The following is a 25,852-nucleotide window of genomic DNA, read 5'->3' as shown; positions in this document are numbered from 1 at the left end:
GAAAGTATTCAACTTCATTGTCTTTCCAACACCTAAGGCTCCAGCAACTCCCCCAGCCATCAGGATTCCATTTATTACTTTGTATATCTCTCCAGTGTAGTTGCTTGAAAAGACTGACTACAACGCTAGCGATATTGACAAGTAATAACAAACTAATCTGTTACCGTATGGCCTCCTGCTAAACAACAATTAAAGCTGAAGAGCTCAGGGAATCGATTTTTGTAGCCCCTGGACGCCTGGATTAAAAATCACATAATGGAAGAAATTCAATTTCAAGTAAAAGGGCAATACAGCTGCTAAATGTACGCCAAAGGCAGTGATATTAAAAAGCAATCAAGACTTTTTGAAATACAACACCATTTTTCTGGACTTAAGGATCGAGAGGCAAAAGGTGGGTGGTTGGTTGGGTGGGTGGGGTGAGATGTATCAAGATAAATAAATAAACATCCAGTATAGACAAACATGATATGGCTCTGGTACAATCTAGTCCTTGAGACAAACATTAACCTCCTTCTGTATGTTTAACAAGATGTTCCAGAGTTTTGCATCAAATGGAAAACACTTGGAATTGGAGTACTTGCTAAAGCTACAAAAAGACGTTTTCATCTGGAAGCTTACTGTTTGATTAAACTTCTCCTATGACCTGTAAATACACAGCCTTGATGATTGAACCCATTTAAGCTTTTGTTAAGGAGGAAACAAACTCCAGTGCTGCTTAGAATGAGGCCTCTCCTGTCTGTTTTAATTTTCTCAGCGAATTAGTTTCTAATTTTGGGGGGGAAAGGAGACTCAGCAGTGCGGCCTGTCTCTGAGGTGTGAGCAAACCTGCCTGGTGCAGATGCTGCTGTGCGCTTAATTAGATGCTGCACAAATTAATTAGCTTCATTAAACATGTTTTGCATTTGAACCTTGAGAACCACACCGAGGAGAGGCAAGTGGGTGAAGGGAGGTCACCAAAAGGGGGGGGCGACGACACCCAACGCTCTTCATTTCCTTCTATTGTCCACCACAGACACAACTACAAACAGCCTAATGACCACATGGTCCACACAAATAAAAAAAACTAATTTCAAATGGGTCAGATCACGTTGAGATAACTTTACCAACAACCAGCATGCATTCTCAAATCTGACCATGAGCCAAGAAAAAGCTTGTGAGAAACCATTTTTGATGACTGTGTACAGTGTGTAGAGGAAAAGGTAAGATCCAAGGTCACTGTGACTGCTGGATCGCACAAAACTAAATGATTTGAAGTACAAAGCTGATGAAAGTACAAGTTAATTGATAAGTTAGTAATGATTTAATTTGCTTTGATCAAGATGTGATTTGATCAAAAAACAGGCAGAGTCACAATTTACTAAAGACTAAAGATGGCTTATTAGAGGCTTATTTAAGAAAAGCCTTTATTGTTCCCCAGAGGGAAAACTCAGTCGTTGCATCAGCACAAGGACAGAAATAAATACAGATAGAGAAAGTCAAAAATAAAAGTAAGAGGTATGTTAAACAAGAAAAGAAAATGAAGTAAAATATAGAAACTACACAACTTCATTTTTCATTAAAACTGTGCTTATAGTTTATCTTATCTTATCTTAAATTTGCACTGGTGTGGGTGTTGATGATTTAAAGGGGAACTCCACCACCTTTACACATCAGAGTCTATTATCAGGTAGTCTCTATATACAGACTCTACATTCAGTGAATGTAGATACTGTAGGCAAACCCCAGAGATCTTGCCTCTGGAAGAAGAGCGGAAGAGCCCTGGTTTCCGGTTGTAGACTGTTTGTAGTCCGCGTGATATTGAGCAATCACGTTTGAGCTGGCTGCAGTTGTTGCCAGGTTAAACGCTCCGTGCGGTGAACTAACGAGGCGGAACATAACTGGCATCACTGCAAACTCTGAATCCATCGCAATGGTTCAGCATATTTACTTATATATAAACGGAAGTCGGAAACGGAAATTCACCTCCTCCGCCCAAATCAAAGCGGAATGCCAAAAAATCGGGGGTCTGCCCCTCGAAGGCTGTATCACCGTCTGCTGGAAGTCAGACACCGAATACAGCCGATGGGTTCCGAGAATAATTATCAGGTAACCCAGTCTCACTTTCAACTCGTCAACTACAGATGCTTGCTCAGTGGCCCTTGGCAACAGAAACCAAAGCATCAAGGCATCCTTAAGTAGCAGTATAAGATGCACCGGGTGGTGGCATTTTTTGACGCTGTGGGCAACTGCCATAGTATAAAGCAAGAAAGTCTGTATAGGGTGGGAGGGGAGGTGCATGGGTCGAACAAATTCTGGACATTCACTAAGAAGCCCACTGCTCATATTTCATGTGAAACCAAAAGTCAATCTAGCAATTGTAATAACACTGTAGTGTGTTAATATTTGTAGCACACTATGCTATTAACGTATTAGACTTGACATTATGTCTGTAGCAGATGTTTGATTTTAAGTCAAACCACGATGCTTTCAACCACGTGTAAAGGAGGTAAACCTAAACTATGTTTTTTCCTTATGTTCTAAATTCATCTTAAAGAGAGACTGTATGCATTAGACAAGCAGAAACTGTACTTTTCCTGTAAAAATGGAAGTTTACCTTGAAAAGACACAATGAATGTAACAAGCAAAAACTGAAACAGTGTCCCTGAGCGTCCAAAACTGATGCTGAGTTTCAAAGTTTGATGTCTTGGGCCAGTAAGCAGGCACTGGTATTTGAGAAGTTGGGAGTGTGTTGTCATAGGTGTTGGGGTGGAAACTCTCCTTTCCTAGCATGGCAAAGGCATTACCTGGCTAACTGACTCTCTGACTGGCTGGCACTCATTGCCTTCTAAGGTTGGATTGGAGGAGTGAGAGTGAGTGAGTGTAAGACTGTCAGAGGCAGAGGAGGGCAGAGTAGGGTGGGTCATGCCTTCACCAGCCGAGAAAAAATTTGTCTGCACTGGGGAGTACTATTGTGTCAGAGGAAGCTGTGCGATGTCTAATAAAGTGCCTCAAGTAATGTCACTTGTAAATGTGCTGATTCGAGCTGGACACTACATTGTTTGAAAATTAAAGAAATGTAGGGTTGTGGAGTGACATTAGTCACTACTAGCAAAACACACTCCAATCTCATATACACTGGCCCATTACCTGAATGGCAATGCTATCAGCATCAGGGTTTGACTGTGGGGGGTAAACCCACATGGTGGATGCCCCATGTGGTTTCTGGCTGATACTGACTGGACCCTATGGCAGCAGGCCAAGCCACCAGGTGTTTTTCATATCTCCCCACAAGTCTGGCCTGTATTTCCATATTCCAGGTGAGATGCCTCTTTTCTATTTAAAGGCTTTTGAATTGCCCTTAGTTTGCCCTTAGGGGACCCAACCAGTAGGCCTTTACCTAAATGCCAACTCATGCAGGATGCTCACCATCAGAGATAAGCTGAAGAGATCAGATATCTGACAGCTGCTCTGTCATACTGAAAAAAATCCAGTTGAGGTAGGTGCCTCCTTGAGAGGGTGTTCCAGGCAAGTCCAATTGCGGGTAGACCCTGGGGCAGACTACTAAAGGGGTTCTATAAAAGTTTGTCACCAGGCTGCCATGTTAAAAAAACAAAGCACTGCCCACTGGCTGGAGCGAACTTTCTCATTTTACAGCAGAACCCTACACCAAAATATGTTTCTGTAAACATCTGAGGTGAGATACAAGCAATTTCAGCAAAAAGTTATTTTCATTAAAGTTACCAACTGCAGCTTTAAGACTTATGAACAATGCTGTCTGAGCACTGGTTGTGAGAAAACCAAATGAGCCGAGGGGAAAACAGTCTGAGGTGACATTCAGACTGAAGAAGGGCTCCAATTCAATATGAGCAGTCCTTTCTACAAGTTATTCCATCGGACGCAAAATACACACTCTACAGATGCAATCATGACATGACCATACTAACCTTGCACACACACATGCCCACACCATTTCAGTAAACAGAAAATATTAATATTACAGCACTGCAACTAGCATGTGTTATTGGTGAAACAGTCACAGTTTCTCTAAAAGCATTCCAGGTACTGTCAGAACCTGAGGCAGCAATGTGTTATGTTCTATCCAGCTAACAGGAGGTAGCATACGCTGCAAGGTCAATAGTGGAATAGTGAGGTAAATAGGCAGGAAGTAATAGTAAGCCAATCAGAGGTGCTTGCTAAAGGATTCAGCAGATTTGGTGATGGGCAGGGCTGGTAGCCATACATTAAGAAGGGGAGGGAGTGGGCAGGTATTTTTTACCCAATCACTGATGACATGGAAGGGGGCTTCTGAGACTGATGTGTTCCTGATTGGAGAGCCCTGAGTGAGAGAGAGGGGATTCTGTGCAAACTCAAACATGACATATCAGACAGCAAAAACAAGTACAGTTGAACAGAGAGATCATTGAAGAAAGCAAACATTTTCAGAGAGAAAAAAAGAAAATAACATTTGAATGCACCAACAATGCCAATGGAGACAGAACAGCCTGCGGGGTAAAGGGGAGCAGGGCGCGTGTGAGCTCTGTGGTTTGACTTTTGAAAAGCTGATATCAACAGCCCAGTGGCATTTTTAGACTCAAGTCAGCAGCAGTTAGTGACTGTGTTTAAAAAAAATGATGTGCTCTTTACCATTCACTTTTACAAAACCCCCAAAAAACCTAGTTTGACAGTGTGCAAAGAATAGTTTTAATTGCAAGTTTTCTTATATCAAACATTTCAAGGAGCACTCCAACATTTTGGAAAATATGCTTTTTTTTTGCCACCAAACCTGAAGTCAGATGAGATAAATGATCCAGATTTTGGAAAGTGTTTTAGAGTAACATAAAACAGCAGAATGCTGGTAGAAACAGCTTCACTCAAAGGTGAAGAAAAAAACATCAAAGCTGTCATTGTAAGTTATATCCTGTTAGTAAGCAAGCTAGTCACACACATCCAAGAGTCACTAGAGTTTGGGACAATTCTCAAACCTGGTGACCCCACAAGTACAGAACCTTTAAAAGCCCTGACACACCAAGCCAGTCAATGTTGGGCTGTCGCTGAGCGTCTGGTGCCCTAGTCAGTGTGGTGTGTCCACACTGTTGCCCCTTGTCGGCTCGGCTGTTTTTTTTGTCTGATTCAGCATGTTTAATTGAGGATGTTGAAGGATTATATCACTCTGATTGGCAGTTCAGCTCAGTGCACAAAAGCAGAAATGGAGGTGAGGAAAGTAAACAAAGAGCAGTCCAGCAAACCTGTTCCACAAGGTAAGATTTTATTCTTTTTTTTAGCCATGAAGCTCATCAGCAGAAATGTTAAATATTCTCTGTTCTTTCAACACTGGATTGTGTTGTTAATGCACTAAATGGCTAACAAGCGTTAGAATGGTCTTCCTGTTTCTCTTTTTGGATGACAAACACAGGTTACCGCAGTCTGCTTGTGTGGAGTTATTTCCTCTCATGCAGGTGCACAATGGACATGTTTATTGACTGTTGTTTTTGCTGTGTGTTCATGTGCAACTTTTTGACCAAGACGCGGTAAAGTGAGGCGAAGTTGCAGGGGGCCTTCGTCGCAGCTAGTTCTCTGAAGCCGGTTTGGTGTGTCTGGGCCTTTAGATGTTGTGTGCAGCCGTAAAGCTCAAGTGGTTGCTGCTAACTGCTGCAAAACCACACTATCTTATTCCAATTTGCAATGGTCAAGTCCAATCGCCAGAAGAAAATGTTGGCATTGTAAATTTCTGCAAACCTTGGCAACGTTAATTTTGAACATTTCATACACATTATATCAGCATTTGTAAAGTGGCGTAGTTCTGATTACATGTTTATGAGCTTAGTTACTCATCCAGAGATGGAGGGGATGGTGAATGGTGTGACTCCCAGAGGAGATGACTGCCAAGCTGCAGACCACTGCAGATCACTGTTTGAGACCAACAAAACTAGTTGTTCTTAAGCAGCAGCGGCTGCATTTCAAGGCATTATTGTGCCACCAAAATCAAGTGTTTTTTAGTGAGACCTTGGCAGTCAAGTAGGTATTTTAAGCCAAAACATGATCGTTTATGTACCAAAACCAAGTGGTTTTGCGCCTTAACATTACCACGTTAAAAAACATGACACGGTTTAAACATAGGTAATGGAAAGTTTCAAGATATTCACTACACAATAACATGCACATGTTAGGTTTGCAAAAACTTACAACGCCAACATTTATTTTGCGGAAATTTCTGCAGAGATTTTGTGGAAATTTAACATTAAATTTACGGAATGCACTGGCTCTTTACCCGTTGTCTGACTGGCGAAGGACCAGAACACTATACCTCTCCCTGTGGGTGCTGAGCCCACATGCTGGTGGCCCCACATTGTTAAGTTGTGAGCTCACCCTCAAGTGAAACACAAAACGGCAGCTTTATAGAATGTCAACATTAGACACATGTTAACTGATGCACCCACTGAAACTTCATATAAACTGAAGAACTACCCATTGAGATAAAACATGAATTCATACATTGGATATTCATATTCAGTGTGATAAAGTCGTCAGCACTGGGATATAGGACAACAATGTATCACGTGCAACAGTGCGCAATAATGCACATCACATCGCCGTATGTGCCCTTTGATGTGCATCATATGTCTCTAGTGTGTTGTGTGTACAGGAGCACGAAATAGTAGTATTGCTACTTTCCTTCCTACCTACTGTCACAATATCTCATATTAAGAAACAACAACTCTGATGTTGGTGGAAGGTGTATTTTTTTATTAGTCACTTACTAACTATATTTTTGATAGTGTTAGGTTTGCAGTTTCTCTTGCGTTCAGTATTTGTGCTTATCTTGGCTAAAAACACATTCTGGACCAGTGTTTCCAACTCTGCTCCAATGAAAGGAGCTAGCACTAGCTCACTTTAAGTCACCAGATAACGTCATGCACTCATTTTAATTTTGTTGAATCACAGTGCATTGCACAGATGCAATACAAAAATTCTCAACCAGGGGTGTAAATATAGATAGTGCAGGCAGTGTGGTTGAAGTGGGGCCCGTGAGTTGGGGGGCCAAGGGAGAGAGTGGGCCCTCCAACAATGCGCTGAGTCGATAATGGGCCCTTATGAATGATCCCCACTTTGATGATATGCCAGTGTTCACAGAACAACTCTCACTGAATTAAAATTAGTGCCATTTGCTATTGAAAAAGGCAAACCCATCTCCATCCCGTTTATTTCTTTCTTTTTTTGTAAAACATTCAATAACATCTAACAAAATTAAATGCTTATTCTATAACTATAAATCCCCTATTTGATAAATCAAATATTCTATAACTAGAAATCAACTATTAAAATTGTTAAATTCAGAATTTCCTATTTTCTTTGATATTTTTTTGTTACAGTCAGATATGCCATGATTATTGCTGGGTAAGACTCAAGGACTGTGATAACTCTGAGCAGCACACATTACGCTTGAATATGTTTCTCACTTTTCTTCTGATGATCTGAATAATTCACTTAATTGGTGCTAGTCACTTTTTCCCTAAGTGGGTCTGAAAAGTTGGGAAATCTACCGAGAAAGTTGCCAACTTGTCAACATCATTAAGACCTAAATTTGTAAGAGACTCTTTAAACTTAAACTCTATATATAATAAGTCAGACTCTAAGCAATCTCGTTTTTTCCCCCCCAAATGTTGGAGTATTCCTTTTTTATAAAAGCCTGATAATAGCTGCATACTTTAAAGCAGCAAACTGGTCATTAGCTATGTTAGTAATGATGCTTGTCAAAACATTGTACTACCAAAGTAAGTGCAGAGTCCTCTTGCGAAGTCAGAAGCGTTTTTTTCTTCTTCCTTTTTTTAAACAATGTCACTGCATTCCTCAGTCTATGCCGTTACTTTGTTAAGTACAATCTTATTCCAACTAACAAAATCCAACGGCCAGAGCTACGAAAATCAACCCCAAGTTGCGATGAACTGTATTTTGCCTTAAGTATCTCCTTTGTAGTTGGATCTTGCTGTTTTAAAGCCCTGCTTCCCTCTACCAGAAATAACCAAACAGGAGAAAAAAAAAGACATGGATGGATTTACAGAAACTTGACATCAATAGCAACACCTGCAAACAAAGAGCAGCTGGAGGAAAATGCGACACATTTGAAACTTAAAAGAAAGCAATGAGATGAATCATCATCTTGCTCAGTCTGTGCAGGACCAATAACCAGACAGCCTTCCCCGCATCTTTCTTGGTCTGTCTAACATTCTTCTATCCTCCAGACGCATTGATCATATATGAGAAAACACATTTTCTTTGGGTCTCTTATATCATTTTTGATTAGTTGAGTCACAATCTTTTTTCTGGTCCTCCTCATCCTCCTAGAGTTAAAAATTAAGCGTCATCTTCAACCAATTTGCCAAAGTCTAAAATGATAGCTGAGGATAAATTCAGAGCCAATAACTGCACTATGTCCCTCCCCCAAGCTGAGCTACCAGGCTGGTTATAGGTCACTGTGTAAAATGGATGTGTGGTATAAGGCATACCCCGCCCTCTCCTTTAGTTTCATATCAGTAATGCCGTCTTTGGACACCAGTTTGTTAAATACGAGAATCCCAATAACCATGTTAACCTGCCAAAGAGAAGAGGCACAGGATTAAAGCAGAACACAGACAGTTTTATCACTTCAGAACATGCACATCTACTCTGATGATGATGATGGATGGTGATGATGACCATGGCAGCATGCGCACAAATCTCATCTACTACACACACACTAACTGCACTTACTGTAGGCTCTGCACTGTACATGCTAGACTCTTAAATGTTAGTGACAAAAACTATCAGGCATTCAATGAAGCATGAGAGTTAAGAGATGATTTAAAGGATGGATTGCTAACATTTTAATACATTTTTTAATGTGTAGTGTGCTGGGAAAAAAAATCATGCATAAAATATAAGCTATGTGAAATCAAGGATGGGGTGGGGGGTGTCCTTGACTGGAGGGATTCCTCAATTTTTTTCTGGTTTAAGGGTTCACAGCCTATAAAAATATCTTGTACAAACCACTCTGATGCTGTTCAGAGTGGGGCGGGCCTCCAGTATGGCTGCCAGTTGGAGCAGTAGCTCTTTATTAGAGAAGCAGCTTGTGTAAAAAGGGACACCCAAAACAAGCTGTTCCCTGGTAGGTGGGAAAGAAGCACTGGGAATTTAATCAGTGAAACTGAAGCTAATGGATTTGATTAGTAAAACAAGGACACAGTGTCACTGCCAGGGTTTATGTCTGAGAGTGACCCCAGACGTACTTTGAACACCAGGAAAGTTGAGCTGATGATTTATAGATACATTTGTTTTAACAAGTTTCTTTATGGTTACTTAAGACTTTGCTTGTTCTATTTCAACAGCAGCTGTACAGGAGGAGAAGTTGACCCCAGTGTGCATAAATTCAGTCATGTAACTGTCCATTATATGCTATACTGGTTTAACTTGGGAGAGCATTGGAGAAGCATGCACTACAGTAATGTCTGAGGTATCCTAAGATATGCTTTAACAAACATTTGCTAACCAACAGGAAGATAGTATTTTTATGGTTATGGTATGCAGACTAAATAGTAGTTATGTGTGTTGCTATACCAAAATATACAGGGGGGTTAAATTATTTATTATTAGCTAATTACAATCCAATCTTCACCCTCGACACTGCAAAATAAACTGTTATCTATATGGTACTTTTTGGGTACTTAAACATAGAGCTAAAGTTAGCTTGTTTTGATAATGATTTTAGTTAAGCAGATGGCCAAAAACACAACCTGACACATCAGAAATGCTTAATAACAAAGCATAAATAAAACCAATGTGTTAAGAAAAAAGGAGGTAAATAACCAAAAGAAGAAGCAGGAGAGGAAAAGGGGGAGAAATGAGGAAAGGAGGGGGTTGGAAAGAAATGAAAGAGGTAAGGAAGGAAATGAGTAGATAAATGAGGAAAACGCAGACAGGAAAGGGGGGAGTAATAAAGGACAGGTGGAGGCAGGAAAGAAAAAAAAAGAAATAGGTAAGGAAAGGATAAGGTAAATAATGTACAAGAAGGCCAGGGGAAGAAAATGAGGAAGTTAAGATGGAAAGGAGGAATCAGAAAGTAAAGGAGGAAGTTGACAAAGACAGGAGTGGGCAGGAAAGTTAAGGAAGAAGTGAATAAGGAAAGACAGAGACAGGTAAGAAGAGAAGGAAGTAGGGAAGGAAAATGTGAGGTAAAAAGGATAAAGAAAGACCTGGGAGAGGAGATATGGAAGTTAACAATGGAAGGGTAGAGTCAGGAAAGTAAAGGAGGATGTTCACAAGGAAAGGAGAAAGTTATCAAGGAAAAGAAGGAGGCAGGGAATTAAAAGAGGATGTTCACAAGGAAAGGAGAAAGTTGACAAGGAAAGGAAAAGACAGGGAAATAAAGGACAAGGTAGGTTGACAGGGGATGATGGAGGCAGGGAAGAAAGGGCGGAAGTAGGAAGGGAAATGTGAGCAACATAAGGTAAAGAAAGACTGAACAAACTAAAGGAGGACGTTGTCAAGGAAAGGAGGAAATTAACAAGGAAAGGACGAGGCACGGAAGTAAAGGATGAGGTAAATAAGGAAAGACAGAGGCAGGAAAGAAAAGAAGAATGTACAGTAGGAAAATATGAGGAAAATAAGAAGGAAGTTGACAAGGAAAGGAGGAGGCAGAAAAGTAAAGAACAAAGTGGAGGAGGCAAATAAGAGAGGGAGGAAGCAGGAAAGGAAATTATGTGGTAAATAAGGTAAAGGAAGCCCTAGGGAAGGAAATTTAGTTCAAAAGAAAAGAGGGAGGCAAGGAACTAAGGGAGGATGTTGACAAGGAAAGGAGTTGGCAGGAAAGAAAAGAAGGACATAGGGAAGGAAAATATAAGGTAAACATGGTAAAGGAGGACATGGGGTGGGAAATGAGGAAATTAAGGAGGAAAGGAGGAGGCACAGAACTAAAGTAGTATGTTGGCAAGGAAAGGAGGAGGCAGGGAAGTAAAGGACAAAGCTAAAAAGAAAACGAGGAGGCAGGAAAGAAAAGAAGGAAGTGGGACAGGAAAATATGAGGTAAATAAAGGGAAGACCTAGGGACAAGGAACTAGGTTTCCTCAAGGAAAGGAGGAGGCAGGGTGGTAAAGGAAGAGAATAAGAAAAATAAGGAAAGGCAAGGGAGAAAAGAAAGGTGTAGGGAGAAAAATCAAGGTAAATAAGGTAAATACGTATATATATAACATAATATTATTTTATACAAACAATGATATATATAAATAGGGGTTAAAATGAACCCCATTATATGACTGGGCCATATGTTTGTAAGGCTTTTATTGACCTGCTGACAATGTCTTTATTTTTTACCATTTTAATTTTGTGTTTAATCTGATATTTTGGTTTAATTGTCAATTAAAAAATCCCTCTCACTATTTTTTATGATTATTATCATTATTACTATTATGCATAGATACAAGCAGACTAAAGATGCTTTTATAAAAGTGACTGAAACTGAGGTTTTATAAGGAAACCCACAAAGACAAACTGTAGAGGAAAAAGGAAATACCAAGACAACAGCTGCAGCAGGTCCAACAAATGCATAGAGAAGACCTCCCTCCAGAGACAGCCAGCAGCTACAAGAGAGGAGCAGGAAAATACAGATGTAGAGAGACATGAATAGACGAAATGGAGATGATGGAGGAATGAGGCAGGGGAGTGGGAGGAAATACAAAGGGTTGTAAATAGCAGGAACAGAATGAGGTGAAAGGTGGCAACAGTGAGGATGGTTAAAGATATATGAGACAGAGAAGGAGAGAGGTTAATTATGCAGCAAACATAACCCCCCAACCACGTGTAATATCCCTGCATAAATAGTTAAGGAGGTGGAGGTTTCTACAATATTGGCGTTATAGAGAGTGTGCTTACTAGCTTGGTGTTCCATATCCCTTTGCCTTGGTGAATCCCACTGAGATTGCCACCACTAGTGCAGGGAGACCTGGGAGGAAAATTAAAATGCATATTAATACAGGGGAAATGAGACAGAGCAGACATGACTGACACAAGACAGAAGGCCCACCCCAGCCGAGACACAGGAAACGCTTGCGGATGATGCGATTTCTGAGGCGGCCCGTCACTGCCATGTACGACTGCCACGCCTCTGTCAGAACCCAGCAGAACGAGGACAGGAAGAAAAAATGAAGAAATGCAGCTATCAGGGTGCACAAGACCTGAAAGACCAGGAAGAGACAGCAAAAAAAAATGAGCACCAAGTACTGAATCAGGCAAACTGCATCACTGTGATCATATGACATTAAGTACATGCTAAACCAATATGCTGGCTTTGGGATTGGTGCTTACCTTATTTCGTGTCTGTGTCTGTCCAATGAGAATCAGGGCGTTGGAGGAGATGATGGAGAGGCAGAAGTTAATGAGGATGACTGAGCGCTCAGACCGAATGTACCTACAGGAAAGTGACAGAAGAGAGACAGAACAAAAGAAAACAAAGATTATGGTTTTCATCAAACCCTTACCATGGCTGAATCTAACCTAACAGACTTAAAGCCGACATCATACAGTGTTCAGTTTTAAGCCTTTCTTCAGATGCTGATGGCAAACCATGCATTTTGTGTTTGACATGCTATTTCAGGTATTCCCCTTTGCAGCCAAGAGTTGACTTGACTTGAGACTTGTTGCCAAGCTATGTTAGTGTCAGGTAACATTTCCATGGGACATAGTTCATACCCTGATTTGTTTGTTAACTTGAATCCCCATTTGTTGCTACCAGGGTAGCAAGTAATTCTTCCTGGGGTCCACAATAATCAAGAAGGGTCCAACAGTGGACCTCAGGTCTGGGGCCAAAAGGTCTATGATAGTAGTAGTCCCCATTCATGACTGCATCACTTCCTGTCAGGTACCCAGACACTTGGTGCTTTACAATATTGTAAGACGAAGATTCGATCCATCAGTCAGAGGCCCCTCAGTCAACTGAGATTCTTAAATTTGAGCAGTTGTATTGTTGTTATTGTTTTTTTTTTTGTCAGTCATGCAGTGTATCTCTGGGGACATTTCGGTCCCCAGATGTAGCTGCAGAGTAAGCGCTCCTCCCTTTCACACTGCTCTCCCGAACAAGCAGCTGTCAACCAAGACCCTGGGTGAGTCTGTGAGAGACAGAGGCAGCTGGCTGGAGGAAGAGAGGCTTTGCCCGATCAGACTCCAAAGTAATGTTATCTTCTGCCTTCTGATTAGAAGCTGTGAATTCACAGCTCACAGCAACTTAGTATGATACAGTCTCTGGCTTTTATTTGTTATCTAGTGTCAACAAAACATATTGCACATTTTTGATTTGTTGTTAGTGTAATTAGCATACATTAGCTCTGAAGGCTAACTTGGATTGTTTACTATATTACATGAACCTAGCTGAACGTCCCGTCAAATTCTGTTCCAACTCTCGAACTCATGGAAAAGAAAGAATAGTAAAATATTTGTATTAAACAGCCAAATCTGATTTGACTGGCATAACAAAGTCCAGTACAGCTAAAGCTAGCTAGAAATCTTTCCTGTTGGGTGGCTGTAGCTCAGGAGGTAGGATGGGTCATCCATTGACCAGTGCAGCCAAACCAGAAAGCCCAAGCGGGGTTGACGGTTTGATCCCCGGCTTCTCCTATCCACGTGTCCCAGTGTTCTTGAGCAAGGCATCGACGTGAAGTTGCTCCCAAAGGGCCCCCAAAATTAGGTGGTGGAAAAAGTGGATTTATATTAATATCGGTTATCGGTCAAAAAAGTTGCTACATATTGGCATATCAAATATCGGCAAAAAATCCAATATTGTGCATCACTAATGAATGAGAGGCAAAATTGGAAAATGCTTTGTCTTTTAACATACAAAAATGCAAAAAAGCTAACATTAATGTTAGCCCTATAAAGCTGTGTGAAACCAATAAACATAAAGCTCCATGTTTTGTTATTATCAGTATTTGATTTTGGTGAATTATGTTTCCCTTAACTCTCTAAATGTATACATAAAATACAGATTTTTATTTTTTTTACCTCCCTCCTGCTCAGGATGTAGAGTTGCTTCATTCACAAACATAAAAACATCAAATACAACAAGCTAATCTTTGACATATCAGCTGAAGTTGGATACTAGTCTATTTTTCACATCTTGATGTGAAAATGCTAATGTAAGTAACAAACGTCTTTATTAAAGTCCAAAGATACACTCATGTCTGCCCAGTAAAAGCTTTGTGTGTCTTTGTGTGGCTTTCTTGGATTTTATTTCACTAAGAGCAGATTTGTTTACACAGAAGATATTTTTACCCTGCCACTCTGAGCAAAAGGCAGTTAAATCAACTGTAAAAGTAGTAGCATCTTAACTTTTATACTTTTGTGGTAGAAAAGGAAGTGAGGCACTTTACATCTGGGGATTCTCTTCCCATTGACTTGGAGATCTGGGGTCACCAGACATGAGGTCCACTTGGAACCTCTTGGGAGAGTCACACTGAATACTTTTTCATTTTGTTTAGTCAGCCAGACATTGGGGCATTTTGTTTTTACCACTCAGTGGCAAGATGTATCTGTCCCGCTGATGTCATTTTCAGTGGACAAAAAAGCTGGAGTAGCAGTTTTCTATGGATAGTTAGGTTAACATTTATTACAACAATCAATCAATACGGAAATTCAAGAGCTGTTATTTTTGCAATTCAACTTACAGCAACCTGTACGGCTGCACTGATGTCATCTAAGCTTGTCCCCATTTTGTGGGCAGTTTTCCTCTACTAATTTCATGGATGTAGCTAGCTAGCTCGCTAACTAGCTATGAAGGATGATGTATGATTTCCACCAAACATCTGTTGCATTGTAGACTGTCCCACAGTTCCATTTGTGTCAAATGATACCCATAAATCACACCAATCATGTCATACAGCAAGAAGTAATAGTAAGGGTACTGTAGCCAGGATGTGCCAACATCCAATAACCCCCAGTGACAAGTGTCAAAATGCAGCCAGTGTGCAGGACATATGGAAAACAAAGGGTGCAGGTGTTTTGACGCACATCATAATCCACCAATAAGCACTGCATCACACATACTTGCTGAATAAAAAGGAAAAGTGAGTGAGGTTCTGAGGCCTGGCACCAGGCTGCCACATCAGTCTGACCTTTATCAGCATGCTAGTAGACACACTGCATTATCTGCCTTATTTTAAAACTGAAATGGAGAAGGCTTACATTTCAGCACTTTACCCACTGGACAAACAGTCATGTGCGTTCTCATTTCCAGGATGAAGCTTTGTCATGCCCCTCTGCTTATGATATTGATGCCAAAGGCACCCTTTAGCGTCTTTATGAGACACACTGGGTTTTCAGGTAAAGCCAATGTAAACCAATCTGCATCAATACTTAATGACGAGAGTTTAAGATTTGGTATAAAGAGCAAGAAAGTCAGTGAAGGGTGGGAGGGAGTGGAGGTGGATGGGTCAAATAAAACTGGACTTTCACCCAGGAGACCACAGTTGATGACCCATGTGAAACTAAAAGTCACTGTTGTTTTAACCTAACATTATGCAATTTATGCTCAGTAGTTGCTCACTTATGTCATTCAAGTGATGTATTTAGATCATGGTACATCACGTAACAAATGCATTTATATTATTTATTATTTTGAAGTTAAAGAGGTAGTTAAATTTTCACACTTAGAGCCTCAGCACAGTGACGATATATATAATATTTTTAATATCTTAAGTATTAGTGTTAAACACTGTAGTATAATGAAGATTTTATTTTAGTTTTTAATGCACATTTTAAATTCTGCTAAATTCTATTTTATTGCTTTATATTTACATAAACCTCTTATTTATATGTCATACTCTTATTCTTACTTCTTATAATTCTATATTCTTTACATCAGAGTGACTGTAATGGATCACAATTTCACCTCAGGAATCAAAAAAGGATTTCCGATTCTGATTCAAAACATAATCTTTGTTCTGAACTTAAAACAACTTGCCTAAAACAAAGCACAACATTTCACGACATTAACCATGTTACAATATGTTTCAGTTGTGCATCACATAAGATTCCCTTTACGTCACTATTAGAAGCTAAGGGGTGTGACAAAGCATCTGTATTTGACAACCTGGTTGAGAACAGGTTGAGTGCCACTTATTTAGGGCATATTTCTGCAACCCATATTGTCTGTACTGTCAGAAGGCTCATATTACGTACCCCTTCATAAAGAGCTTAAAATGGCGTGGCGTTTACGAGTCCATATGCATGACCCATCACAGTCATCTACAACTTTCATTAAGTATTTTTTTTAACTTTTCTAGTGCTGCATGTCCTTGAACTGCAGGTTAAAGACCTTAACAGCAGCATACTGTTTATTTGACTTCCGCTGTAAAACACATGAATGCAAAAGTTCAACCTGAAGACAGGAGGAACTCCGGAGAAGAAAAAAAGTTGCATATGTAAGGACGGTTATGTTATCTCTATGTTTTGTATTTGAACTTCTGTTCAAGCCCATGCTAGCTAAGTCATCTCAACTTGTTCCGAATAACACAATCCTCTTTAATGTCTCAGGTTAGCTGATAGATATGTATCAACGTGCATGCTGTACTGTACATGTCCTTGCACCTGCTGAACTACTGGTCTGATGTTAACGCTTCTACCTGCATTAATCACAGCCCAATGCTAAACAATGCTTTGTCTTACCTCCAGACAGACACATAGATGATGATGAGCAGCAACAATGTCAGTGAAGACACTCCACAGCCCACGATCAGCGTCACGGATGGAAGCTGTGTCTTATCCATATTCTGCAAAAATAAGAGAAAGAAAACACAGGATGTGAATAAAAAAGTGTTTGTGGTCATGTCTCCAAGCTTTATGATGCAATAATGACTCATCAGCTTATCACAGCATTCATATCAACATTGTGATGAATAGAAACACTGTAGTGAAAAGACTCAGAACCATCACTGTCTTGCAGATCTGTGGTGTGTACAGACTTTGACAGGAGCTGTCAGCAGATGAATACAAAACCAGAAACATTCCCAGCTGACTCGATTTGTTGAGAGCTCACCTCCTAACTGGGTCACTCATGGTTCAAATGCAGTGGACTGCATTTCCCTACCCATCACTTCAGTCTCCCTGATGCTTTTCAGTTGTCAACATTCTCAGACACTGCGGCTCAAGCTTAAAACAGAACTGCACAAACGCTGGCTAACTTATTAATCTCACAAGGGGATCTAAACTGTTGCAATTATGTAGCAGTCATCCTGATGTGGGCCAATTTCACAAAAACAAATTAACAAGTAACAAGTGTTCAAATCAGGGCCAAACCCAAATTTCATGCAGCCACTGATGTAAGGTTGATAGACAGTCCAATAACCCATATGAATCTGGTGTTAACATGCAATCTGAATCTAAATATCTCAATTAGATCAAGCACCAGAAAAACCATCTCGCAGTTGTATGCCTTCATGCACGATTCAAGTCGCAGTTACAGTCTATGTCTGCGAAAACATGGATGCTTCATACACATTTTTCCCCCCAGCAGCACAGACGATCTTTACAATCAGCACAGTTTCAAGATGGACACCTCATTAGTGTCACCAATTCTGTATGTGACTCAATGTCTCCTCCTCTGAACATTATGACGTCACAGTGAAGTGGTACTTTCTTTTGGATAGAAAAATGTCATCACTTCATCATTTTATCCTATTAGACATTTGTCTTAATTTTGAACCTTCAAACTTGAAGAAATGCCCTCAAGGTGTTCTTGAGATATCACGTTCATGAGACTGAGACAGATGGACAACCCAAAAACTAGGGCTGGGTCTAAATAATCGATTTATCCAATTCAAATCAATCTATATTTAAATGACCCGAAATCGATTCATAAAATCCAAGATCGATCAGATGTGTGAGGCTGTAACCCTGTTTATCTCACCAGTAGTAAACAGGCCCCTGCGCTAAATTAATAATTACCATAGTATGGAGAAGCTCCAACATACCACTTCTTTTATCTGTAACTGTTAGCGTACTGTTTTTATGTTTTGGTGTAATATATTATCATGCTGCAGCAGCCTCTCCTCCTGCTGTCTGTGCGTCCCGGCTGCTGCGCCACTTTTACGCACACACACAGACACACAAGCGCAGAGCAGAGATGCTGCGGTGGAGACAGAGAGGTGAAGATAACTTGAGCTGATGACAACTACACTTGTTACTGTGAGTGTAACAAAACCTCCACTTGGAGTAAATCCATACTTTATTAATACGCATGATCAGCAACATGTAAACATGTAGAAAAGCGATATTTCAATCTGCTCTGTCTGCAGTCTCTCATCCAGCGCCGCCAATATTATAAACAAGCACAGAGCGCTTTACAGCTAATAGCAAATTGTTACTAACAAGCTGAAACAACAACAACTGTTGTTGTCTAACGTTTTAGCTCAGTTTGTCTCATATCTTAAAACTTATCAACAGTAATGTGACCTGCAGGCAGTGAGTCTCCTCAGCAGCAGAGAGGACAGGAGGACTGATACTGACTGATGTCTGTGTTCTTTATTCTTTCTAAACTTCACTCAGTATTGTTATGTCAGGATTATCATTTATTTTATTGACTTTTTAGATATGTTTCCAGTGAGATGTTGAGTTTATATTGTGACTTTGCTGTTTTAATATGACTGCTGTTGCTCTACAAACATCATTCAGTTATAAAATATTCAGTTATAGTCCTGTTCTGAATTTCTTTTAAATAATTGCTTGTAAATTTTACAGTATTGGTTCTCTAAGCGTCTCTTCCACGTTCTAGCAAAAAGAGGTATTGTAACTGAAATACCCCCGATTGAATTGATAATGAATCAAATCAAATGGAATCAAATTGAATCAGGGCCTTGTGAATCGAAATTAAATCAATTCAGGAAATCAGTGGCGACACCCAGGCCTATGTCAATATGGGTGGAGGGGTTTCTTGTAGTGTTTTATAGACAGTGGAAGGTAAACCAGAACTTCCAGGAAGACATCATTTAAAATTCCAGTGGCACTTACAGTAACGCTAATAGCCAAACACCCAGCCTTAAAACAGAGCAGTATGTCATGTTCATAGATAAGGAAATAATTGAAAGAAAAACAATACTATAATTTATTTAATATTTTAGTTTTGTGGGACCCTGCCATCTGCCTGTATTGTTTTATTTTGCTGTGTTCAAGACGTTGCTGGATACAGCACACAGGTGAGGTGGGGCCTTCATGAAATGGTTAGCAACTAGGTGCCAGACTGTAAGCAGCAAGCATCCAAGAGAGGAAGATAGGAAAACAGCACCAATTCAGCGAACAAGAGCAAATCTGTGGTTGGCTTTCAATTTTTACTTTTTTCAATCAATCAATTTATTTGTCACATGAAATGATATAAAATACAGTTCCAGTGAGATGTTATTGCTGGCGATACTGTATACAAACAGTAAGTGACTACGCCTGCATTGTATACCTTTCACACCATCTTGAAAAATCTGTGTTTTCAAATTTCAAATGTGTTGCACTACTGACCACAACAAGCATCACTGATAGCTGTGGTTGGGTGTGGTCAGTGTGTCTATGTGTGTATCTGTAACCGCACCCAGCAGAGACGCCATGGCGTTCACTTCTTACATCACTGCAGCAAGGTAAGAAGTAAAAGTTAACAACTTCGCCAACAACATAGTGTGAGCAGTGTTCTCTAAATAATCACCCAGCGAACATGCTGTGAACTTATGCTCATTATGTACTGCCAGCGTAGACTTTTATCATGTGTAGTTCTGTGGACGACAACACGGGCACTACAGAAAATGGCCATTTGATAATTTAACTTGAAAGACATCTGATTTGACTAGAGACTCACTGATTGGAGTCGTGAGTTTAAGTGGGTAGCCCCAGTTGGCCGGCTGTACAGAAGTGTTTATGATGCTAAGTGGAGTTATAAAGGTTAGCAGGATGACTTCACACACACACCCAGACACACACCAGAGGAAGCCCAGCACTGCCTAAGGGAGCTGTGAACTCAGCTAAGAGAATTTCACTGGTATAACTTTCAGTGAGAGGCTTTTCCACCCTGACATGAATAAAATTATGTAGGGAATACTGTGTCTGCACGCACGCACACACACACAGACACAAAGACACACAGACACACACACACACACACACACAATGTAAATGCAGGTATCTGGTGTCTACGGCTGGAGAGAAGTCAGCAGGCTGGCTCCTTTTTGGGCCTCGGCTGTAAAGCAAGGTGACTTCAAGGTGATTCATGAGTAAAGTGCATTATTTCAAACACACGCACGCACACACACACACACACACACACACACACACACACATCTAGTGATGTGTGCATTCACATAACAAACATACACATCAGAAAGGACTGACATTCTCTGCTATCAAAAACATTGACGGCTTAACACCATCCCCATGCTACAGCAGACAATGTCTTAGTTGCCATGGCTACCTGTAACATGGCAGCAGCAGCTGTGGCAGGGTGCATGTTTTGCCTGTGCTGCTTGTGATATTTTAATTTGCCAATATTGATCTCTAAATATAGGCACTATAATTAAGAACATTTTTCTCTACGTTTCAACTTACTGTCTTTATCACAAGCTACACATTTAAAAGTTCCAGTGCAATATGTCCCTTCATTACACGTCTCTAAAAACTTCACAGAGAAGAGAAATAAAAACCCTCCTAAAACTAACTAACGAGCAATCAATAAAGCAAGGTTGTGTGCAAAATTATAAAGCACAGGGAAGCAAACTACCGGACACACAGAACATGAAACCAAATGGCTAACCTAGATGAGATTATCTGGCATCACTAACCTTAGAGCCCTTTGATACCAACAACAGTGCTGTATCGGGAGATAAAGGCACCTTATTCTGAACGAGCACAGCATGGAGGCAAACAAACACAAGGTTATGTCCCAAAAAAAAACTCTTGTTAGATCTTTGACTGCTTTAGTTTAATAAAAAAAATCAAAAAAAAAATTCTGTCTTAAGAAGGCAGTTCCACACTGATAAAGCTACAGTTGATAACTTCTAAAAATAAGGGTTGTCAAGTAAATTTAAAAAAGTAACCCAATTACATGCTCTATGATTAATTAATCTAAATTAATCACACTGTGAAAGTACTTAAAAAAATTCAATTCACATTAATCTTGGCAGATGTGTCGTAGTACAGCTGCTGGATTTTGGACTAATTGTCCCCCTGTCCTCTACCATTGAAACTGGTCTGCAGTCCTTTGCGACCCATTTGGCAAGGGAGTTAGTAAGTCGGACACAGGTAGACTTAGTTTGCATTTGAACGCCTGGTCAAGTGTTGCCCGACGAAGCTGGCTGGTAGCATTAGCATCAGAGGCCGTGCTTGGACCTCTGGGTTTGCTGCTGAATGCTTTGCATCAAGGTGATATTTCAGGCTTTCATACTCTGACAGTATGAAAATTCCTTACTGCAGAAATTGCAGAGAACGGTGCTCCTGTCAACAGTTCAATATGGGTGTTTTTTTAAATGTAAATGTTCCATTCATGGGGCCAAGCAGTGTCATCTCGTCTGCCTCCATCACGTCACAAAGCCATGATGGCCTTCAATGATGCACTGGGTCCACCACGGAACGCCATTAATCAGTGTTCATTTTTTTTAACACAGATTTTTTTTCTGTACTTAATTAATATAAATCAACCCATTATTTTGACAGCTCTAATTAAAATAACTCTTCTTGTATTTCCTGAAACTGTCACTACATCCAGACAGTAGTACATGAGAAAGATAATCTGTGAAAAAAAAATCATCCTCCTCTTCCCACTCCTTGTGCTTTTAATGATATATGCTAGAATCTACTTCAGCTCACCAAACGCAGCTGTCAATCATGTCATGTCAGTACACTGCGAGCAAACTGCGGTCAAACTGTCACACTATGCAGCGCTGATCAAATATAAATGAAGAATTCTGTTCCCTATTTCTCTCCTCAAATGTTTTTAGAAAGATATTTTCGTGTACTGTTTAGCTATAAAATGAGAACGTTTGCTCCTATCAGTGGGCGGTGATTAGTTTTCACTACACTAAAATATGTTTTTGTGTAACATTTACCATGTTAATCAACGTAGTTGAGCATGTTAGCATGCTACATCTGAGGCTGCTAGGAGGGTCATTAGTTTTGAAAAATAGAGGACAAATCCAAATTTTTACCTGACAATGGTGCTAGAGGAAAGGTAAGGGGAATACTGTCATAATAATTCATCTTCTGAGGACCATGGATGTGCCTACCAAATTTCACAGCATTCCATCCAAGAATTGTTGTGATATTTTAATAAAAACAAAACAAAATGTCAAGCTCATGTCGGTGCTATGGTCTGGGCATCAATAAAGTCAGTAGGGTTTATAATCTGGGCTCCAAGAATATTTGTACCAAATGTGTCAATCCATCCCATGGATGTTGAAATATTTTAGTGACTAAGTGAATATTTTGACCTGCTAGAGGAAAATTCAGAGGGTAAGCAAAGTTATATTTATACATCCCCTAGAAACCCTGAATAACTGTAACACATTTCATGACAATCCACCCAACATCTGTCAAGATACTTGACTCAATATCACAAATATCTACCTCATGGTGCTGCTACAGGAAATGTCAAGATCACCAAAGTCAGCTGTATTTATCATCTGGGAACCATGAATGTCTGTGCAAAATTTAATGGCAATCCATCAAATAGTTGCCGCTGATGAACAAGTTGTGGAACAACACATATTGCCACCCCTAAAGCCAAAACAAACACTGAAAGTGGCAGTTTTCTTGAAAAGAAAGCAAGAAATAATTAAGACCAACGATACTCAAGCTAGCTACAGATGTAACCATCAAACCTAATGTGCCTCTATACAACCTCATAACCAACCATAACAGCTGGTGTGTGGTGTTGTGGGCAGGTGAAAAGAGTTAAGGTGAGGTGAGGGAACGATGACACGATGAAATAAGCTTTGCGGTTGGTGGGAGGGTGGAGGGTGGGTGGACATGAGGGGACCGGGACATGAGGGAGTTTCACCCCCCCACCCACACTCCTCTTCTAGTAGGAGATAATTGGCTGAGTTTATAGCCTGTCTTGTCTCCAGGTTTGATGTGTGTGCCGGGGCCAAGTTAATTAAATCCCTCTGATTAATCTGCACTGCAGTGATTTCCTTCTCTAAAAGCAAAGGGGGTGGGGGGAGAAAAGATTACGAGTGCAGTGGAATAGAAAGGTGTCTGCTGAGACAGACAAACTTTTACTTCCTCCTCAGCCAATGGCAGAGCTCGGCTGGAAGTCTCACGCAGCGTCCAAACGAGAGCATTACAATCCCAAATAGAGTGACCAGACTGCATTATTCCACATGAGCAGAGACAGGGATGCTCCAGCTAGCACCACAAGGAGGTCCACAGGATGTAATTTCCTCCAGAATTCTATCAGATGAAGCTGCTGCCAATGATAGCAGTAAACATTGCTTAAACAAGTTGCACTGGTATCAGTTACACACAGTGGATATGTAAATGGACAGGTTGGATGATTAAACCACTGATCCAAATACTAATCAAAGAAAAGTCAGTCATGCCTCAAAGTAAATCAGGGTTGGTCATAAATCTAATCAGTTAATTAAAATAAGAATGATAAATGTTCATAAAGTAGAAAATACACACACCTCTATTTTTATCTGTTACAAACAGCTTATTGATAAATTGTAAACTAGCTAATTCACTGTAGTGTCTGATATTAGAGCTGAACTGATCAATTTCTAGTCAATAGTCATTTTCTCAAATATGAACGTTGCTGCTTTCAGCTGTTAAATACAATTGAACTATGGCTAAGTCCCACCCTCAAACACGATGAGCAAATCACAGTGCGTATAGCCATTCCCATACACTCGAACATTCTCTGCCTGGACATTCATTGAAATGCATTACAGAAAGTCAGTTTTGTTCGGTTTTATGAGCTTTTTCTGAGATTTGAAGTTTAAAAATAGTCAAACGGTGTGCATGGGGTGCATGCAACTCCGACACAAGGTATCCTGAGAGGCTGGGCGACGAGGTGTATTTTTTACACTTTAAACCACATCTCAACCAAGAAAAGTGTCTCCTTTGGATAAAGTTGTGTGGTAACGTTAGACCACAACATCAACTCAACGTGAATAAGATTAACAATGATGTCTACATCTGTTTTAAAGTAAGTCAACATTGTGTTTGAGGCAACATATTGTCACTTTACTGGAAATAAATATAAAGTTATCTTTAACATGTCTAGCTAACGTTAGCTAAAGTTAGCCTAATGTTAGCTAAACTTAGCCATATGTCAATTGTAAAGTTAATATATTTTAGTTTTAGAGAAAAAATAGCAAGACTTTTGTTACTTTTATTTGCCCCATTATTAATGAAATTGTTTGTTGTAAATACATTAATTTATTCAACAAGCTAACAAAAGACAGGGGGGTACTCAGATTGAGCTGTAGTCAGAGATTAGATAAAACATTAAACATTACAACATTAATATTGCAGGGTTGACTTGTGGTGCTTTCACAAAATTTTTACATTATTATTTTTGATAAAAACAAAACAAAACAAAAAACCATCAGTAATGTTAAAATAATGACTACATGGGTGAAGGCAACAGTTCACAAAATTACATCACTTTATTGTAATGGAGCTTTTAAAACCAGGAAAAGACAAGCTTTACAATATTACAGTATCCACAAATCCACGAGAATATCTAGTTTCATATCAGTGTATTGATATAATATTGACATATTGCCCAGCCCCAAGATAAACCAACATCTGGAGATGTTTTCACAAAAATTTCACACAACAGTACCCATAGTAAACTTATCCGTTGACTAAAGGGCAAATTATACTTTCTTCAATTGCAGAGCAGGTCGATTTCATCTCTGTGCATTAAAAGGATACTTTGCTGATTATCAGCCAACTTTGCAAACCAATGTCGGTAGTATGTGGAAATGAACTATGATAAACTTTTCTCCATCTTGTCAGCACCCAGATCTCCCTGGTGAATATCCACTAGCTCCAAGGCTGTTGCTCGAACTACAGATTGTATTTCTGCACTATGGACACAGAGTTTAGAGGCAAATGGAAAGAGAGACCCACCCCTCTCTCTTTCAAATGCAAACTGAACTCCAGTCCAACAGTCAGACTACTACTATTGTCTTACTTAACAGAAACATATTTTAAAGCACTATTTGGCTATAATAGCCTACAAAAGTTTCTGAACAGGAAGTGGACACCACAACATTTCCTGTATTGTTAAAATGGAACAAATGAGATCAAATGGTAAAATCAAGTAGTGCTGATCAAATATGAACCACAGTGTCAAGTTGTTCTCACCTCAAGTGTTTTCAGAAACGTTACATAAGCTTACTGTTTAACTGTAATTCGTGATCGTTTGTTACCTGTCTGCTTGTTTCCTGTGTCAAAATGGACGAGCCTGCATTAGACCAGTGCGCCGCAGTGCATTGTGGTACTTGTAGGCTTTCTACCTCTTGAGAAAAAGCAAACAACGCTTTTTCTGTGCTTTTTCTGGTCATATTGCACCGATTTCAAAAGTATTTGTGTTTCTACTGTATAGACAGCCCAAATGTATGAAAAGACCATCTTTCAAGCAGTGAACCACCAAGTATGGAGCTGGAGTCAGGACATTTTCTCCTAGCTTAACATAGAGACTGGAGGCTGGAGGAAACAAACTTGTACATTGTTTGTTTTATCAGTAGTTTTAAGGAGAGCTACATGCTGGAACTATTTTTTAACGAACAGTAGCTGGGTGCTGTGCACACCTTCCTGTAGTCATGTTGTCAACCCTAGGCTGCCAGGCAAATAAGGTACTCTCGAAGAAGAAACAGCA

At 40.0% G+C, this 25,852-nt stretch overlaps 1 protein-coding gene across 11 annotated transcripts in view; it reads right to left on the bottom strand.

Annotated features, from left to right (window-relative positions):
- The window catches only part of adgrb1a (adhesion G protein-coupled receptor B1a), a 264,518-nt gene that overhangs the window by 25,051 nt on the left and 213,615 nt on the right, over positions 1 to 25,852 (bottom strand). For 9 of the 11 annotated variants that reach the window (XM_033641593.2, XM_033641588.2, XM_078171997.1 and 6 more), the window contains 6 exons: positions 16,663 to 16,766; positions 12,313 to 12,415; positions 12,032 to 12,182; positions 11,881 to 11,950; positions 11,522 to 11,588; positions 8,484 to 8,569 (listed from right to left, as the gene is read on the bottom strand). In XM_033641593.2, coding sequence (XP_033497484.1) covers positions 8,484 to 8,569; positions 11,522 to 11,588; positions 11,881 to 11,950; positions 12,032 to 12,182; positions 12,313 to 12,415; positions 16,663 to 16,766 — 581 coding nt within the window. Of the gene's footprint in view, positions 1 to 4,255; positions 4,316 to 8,483; positions 8,570 to 11,521; positions 11,589 to 11,880; positions 11,951 to 12,031; positions 12,183 to 12,312; positions 12,416 to 16,662; positions 16,767 to 25,852 lie in introns of all 11 variants that reach the window. The other 2 variants (XM_078171998.1, XM_033641591.2) reach the window with 1 other exon arrangement.

The sequence above is a fragment of the Epinephelus lanceolatus genome, chromosome 10 (genome assembly GCF_041903045.1).
Source record: "Epinephelus lanceolatus isolate andai-2023 chromosome 10, ASM4190304v1, whole genome shotgun sequence".
In the NCBI taxonomy this organism is placed as follows: Eukaryota; Metazoa; Chordata; class Actinopteri; order Perciformes; family Serranidae; genus Epinephelus; species Epinephelus lanceolatus.
Note: the sequence above shows the minus strand (reverse complement) of the source record. Positions and strands in the feature narration are given on the sequence as shown.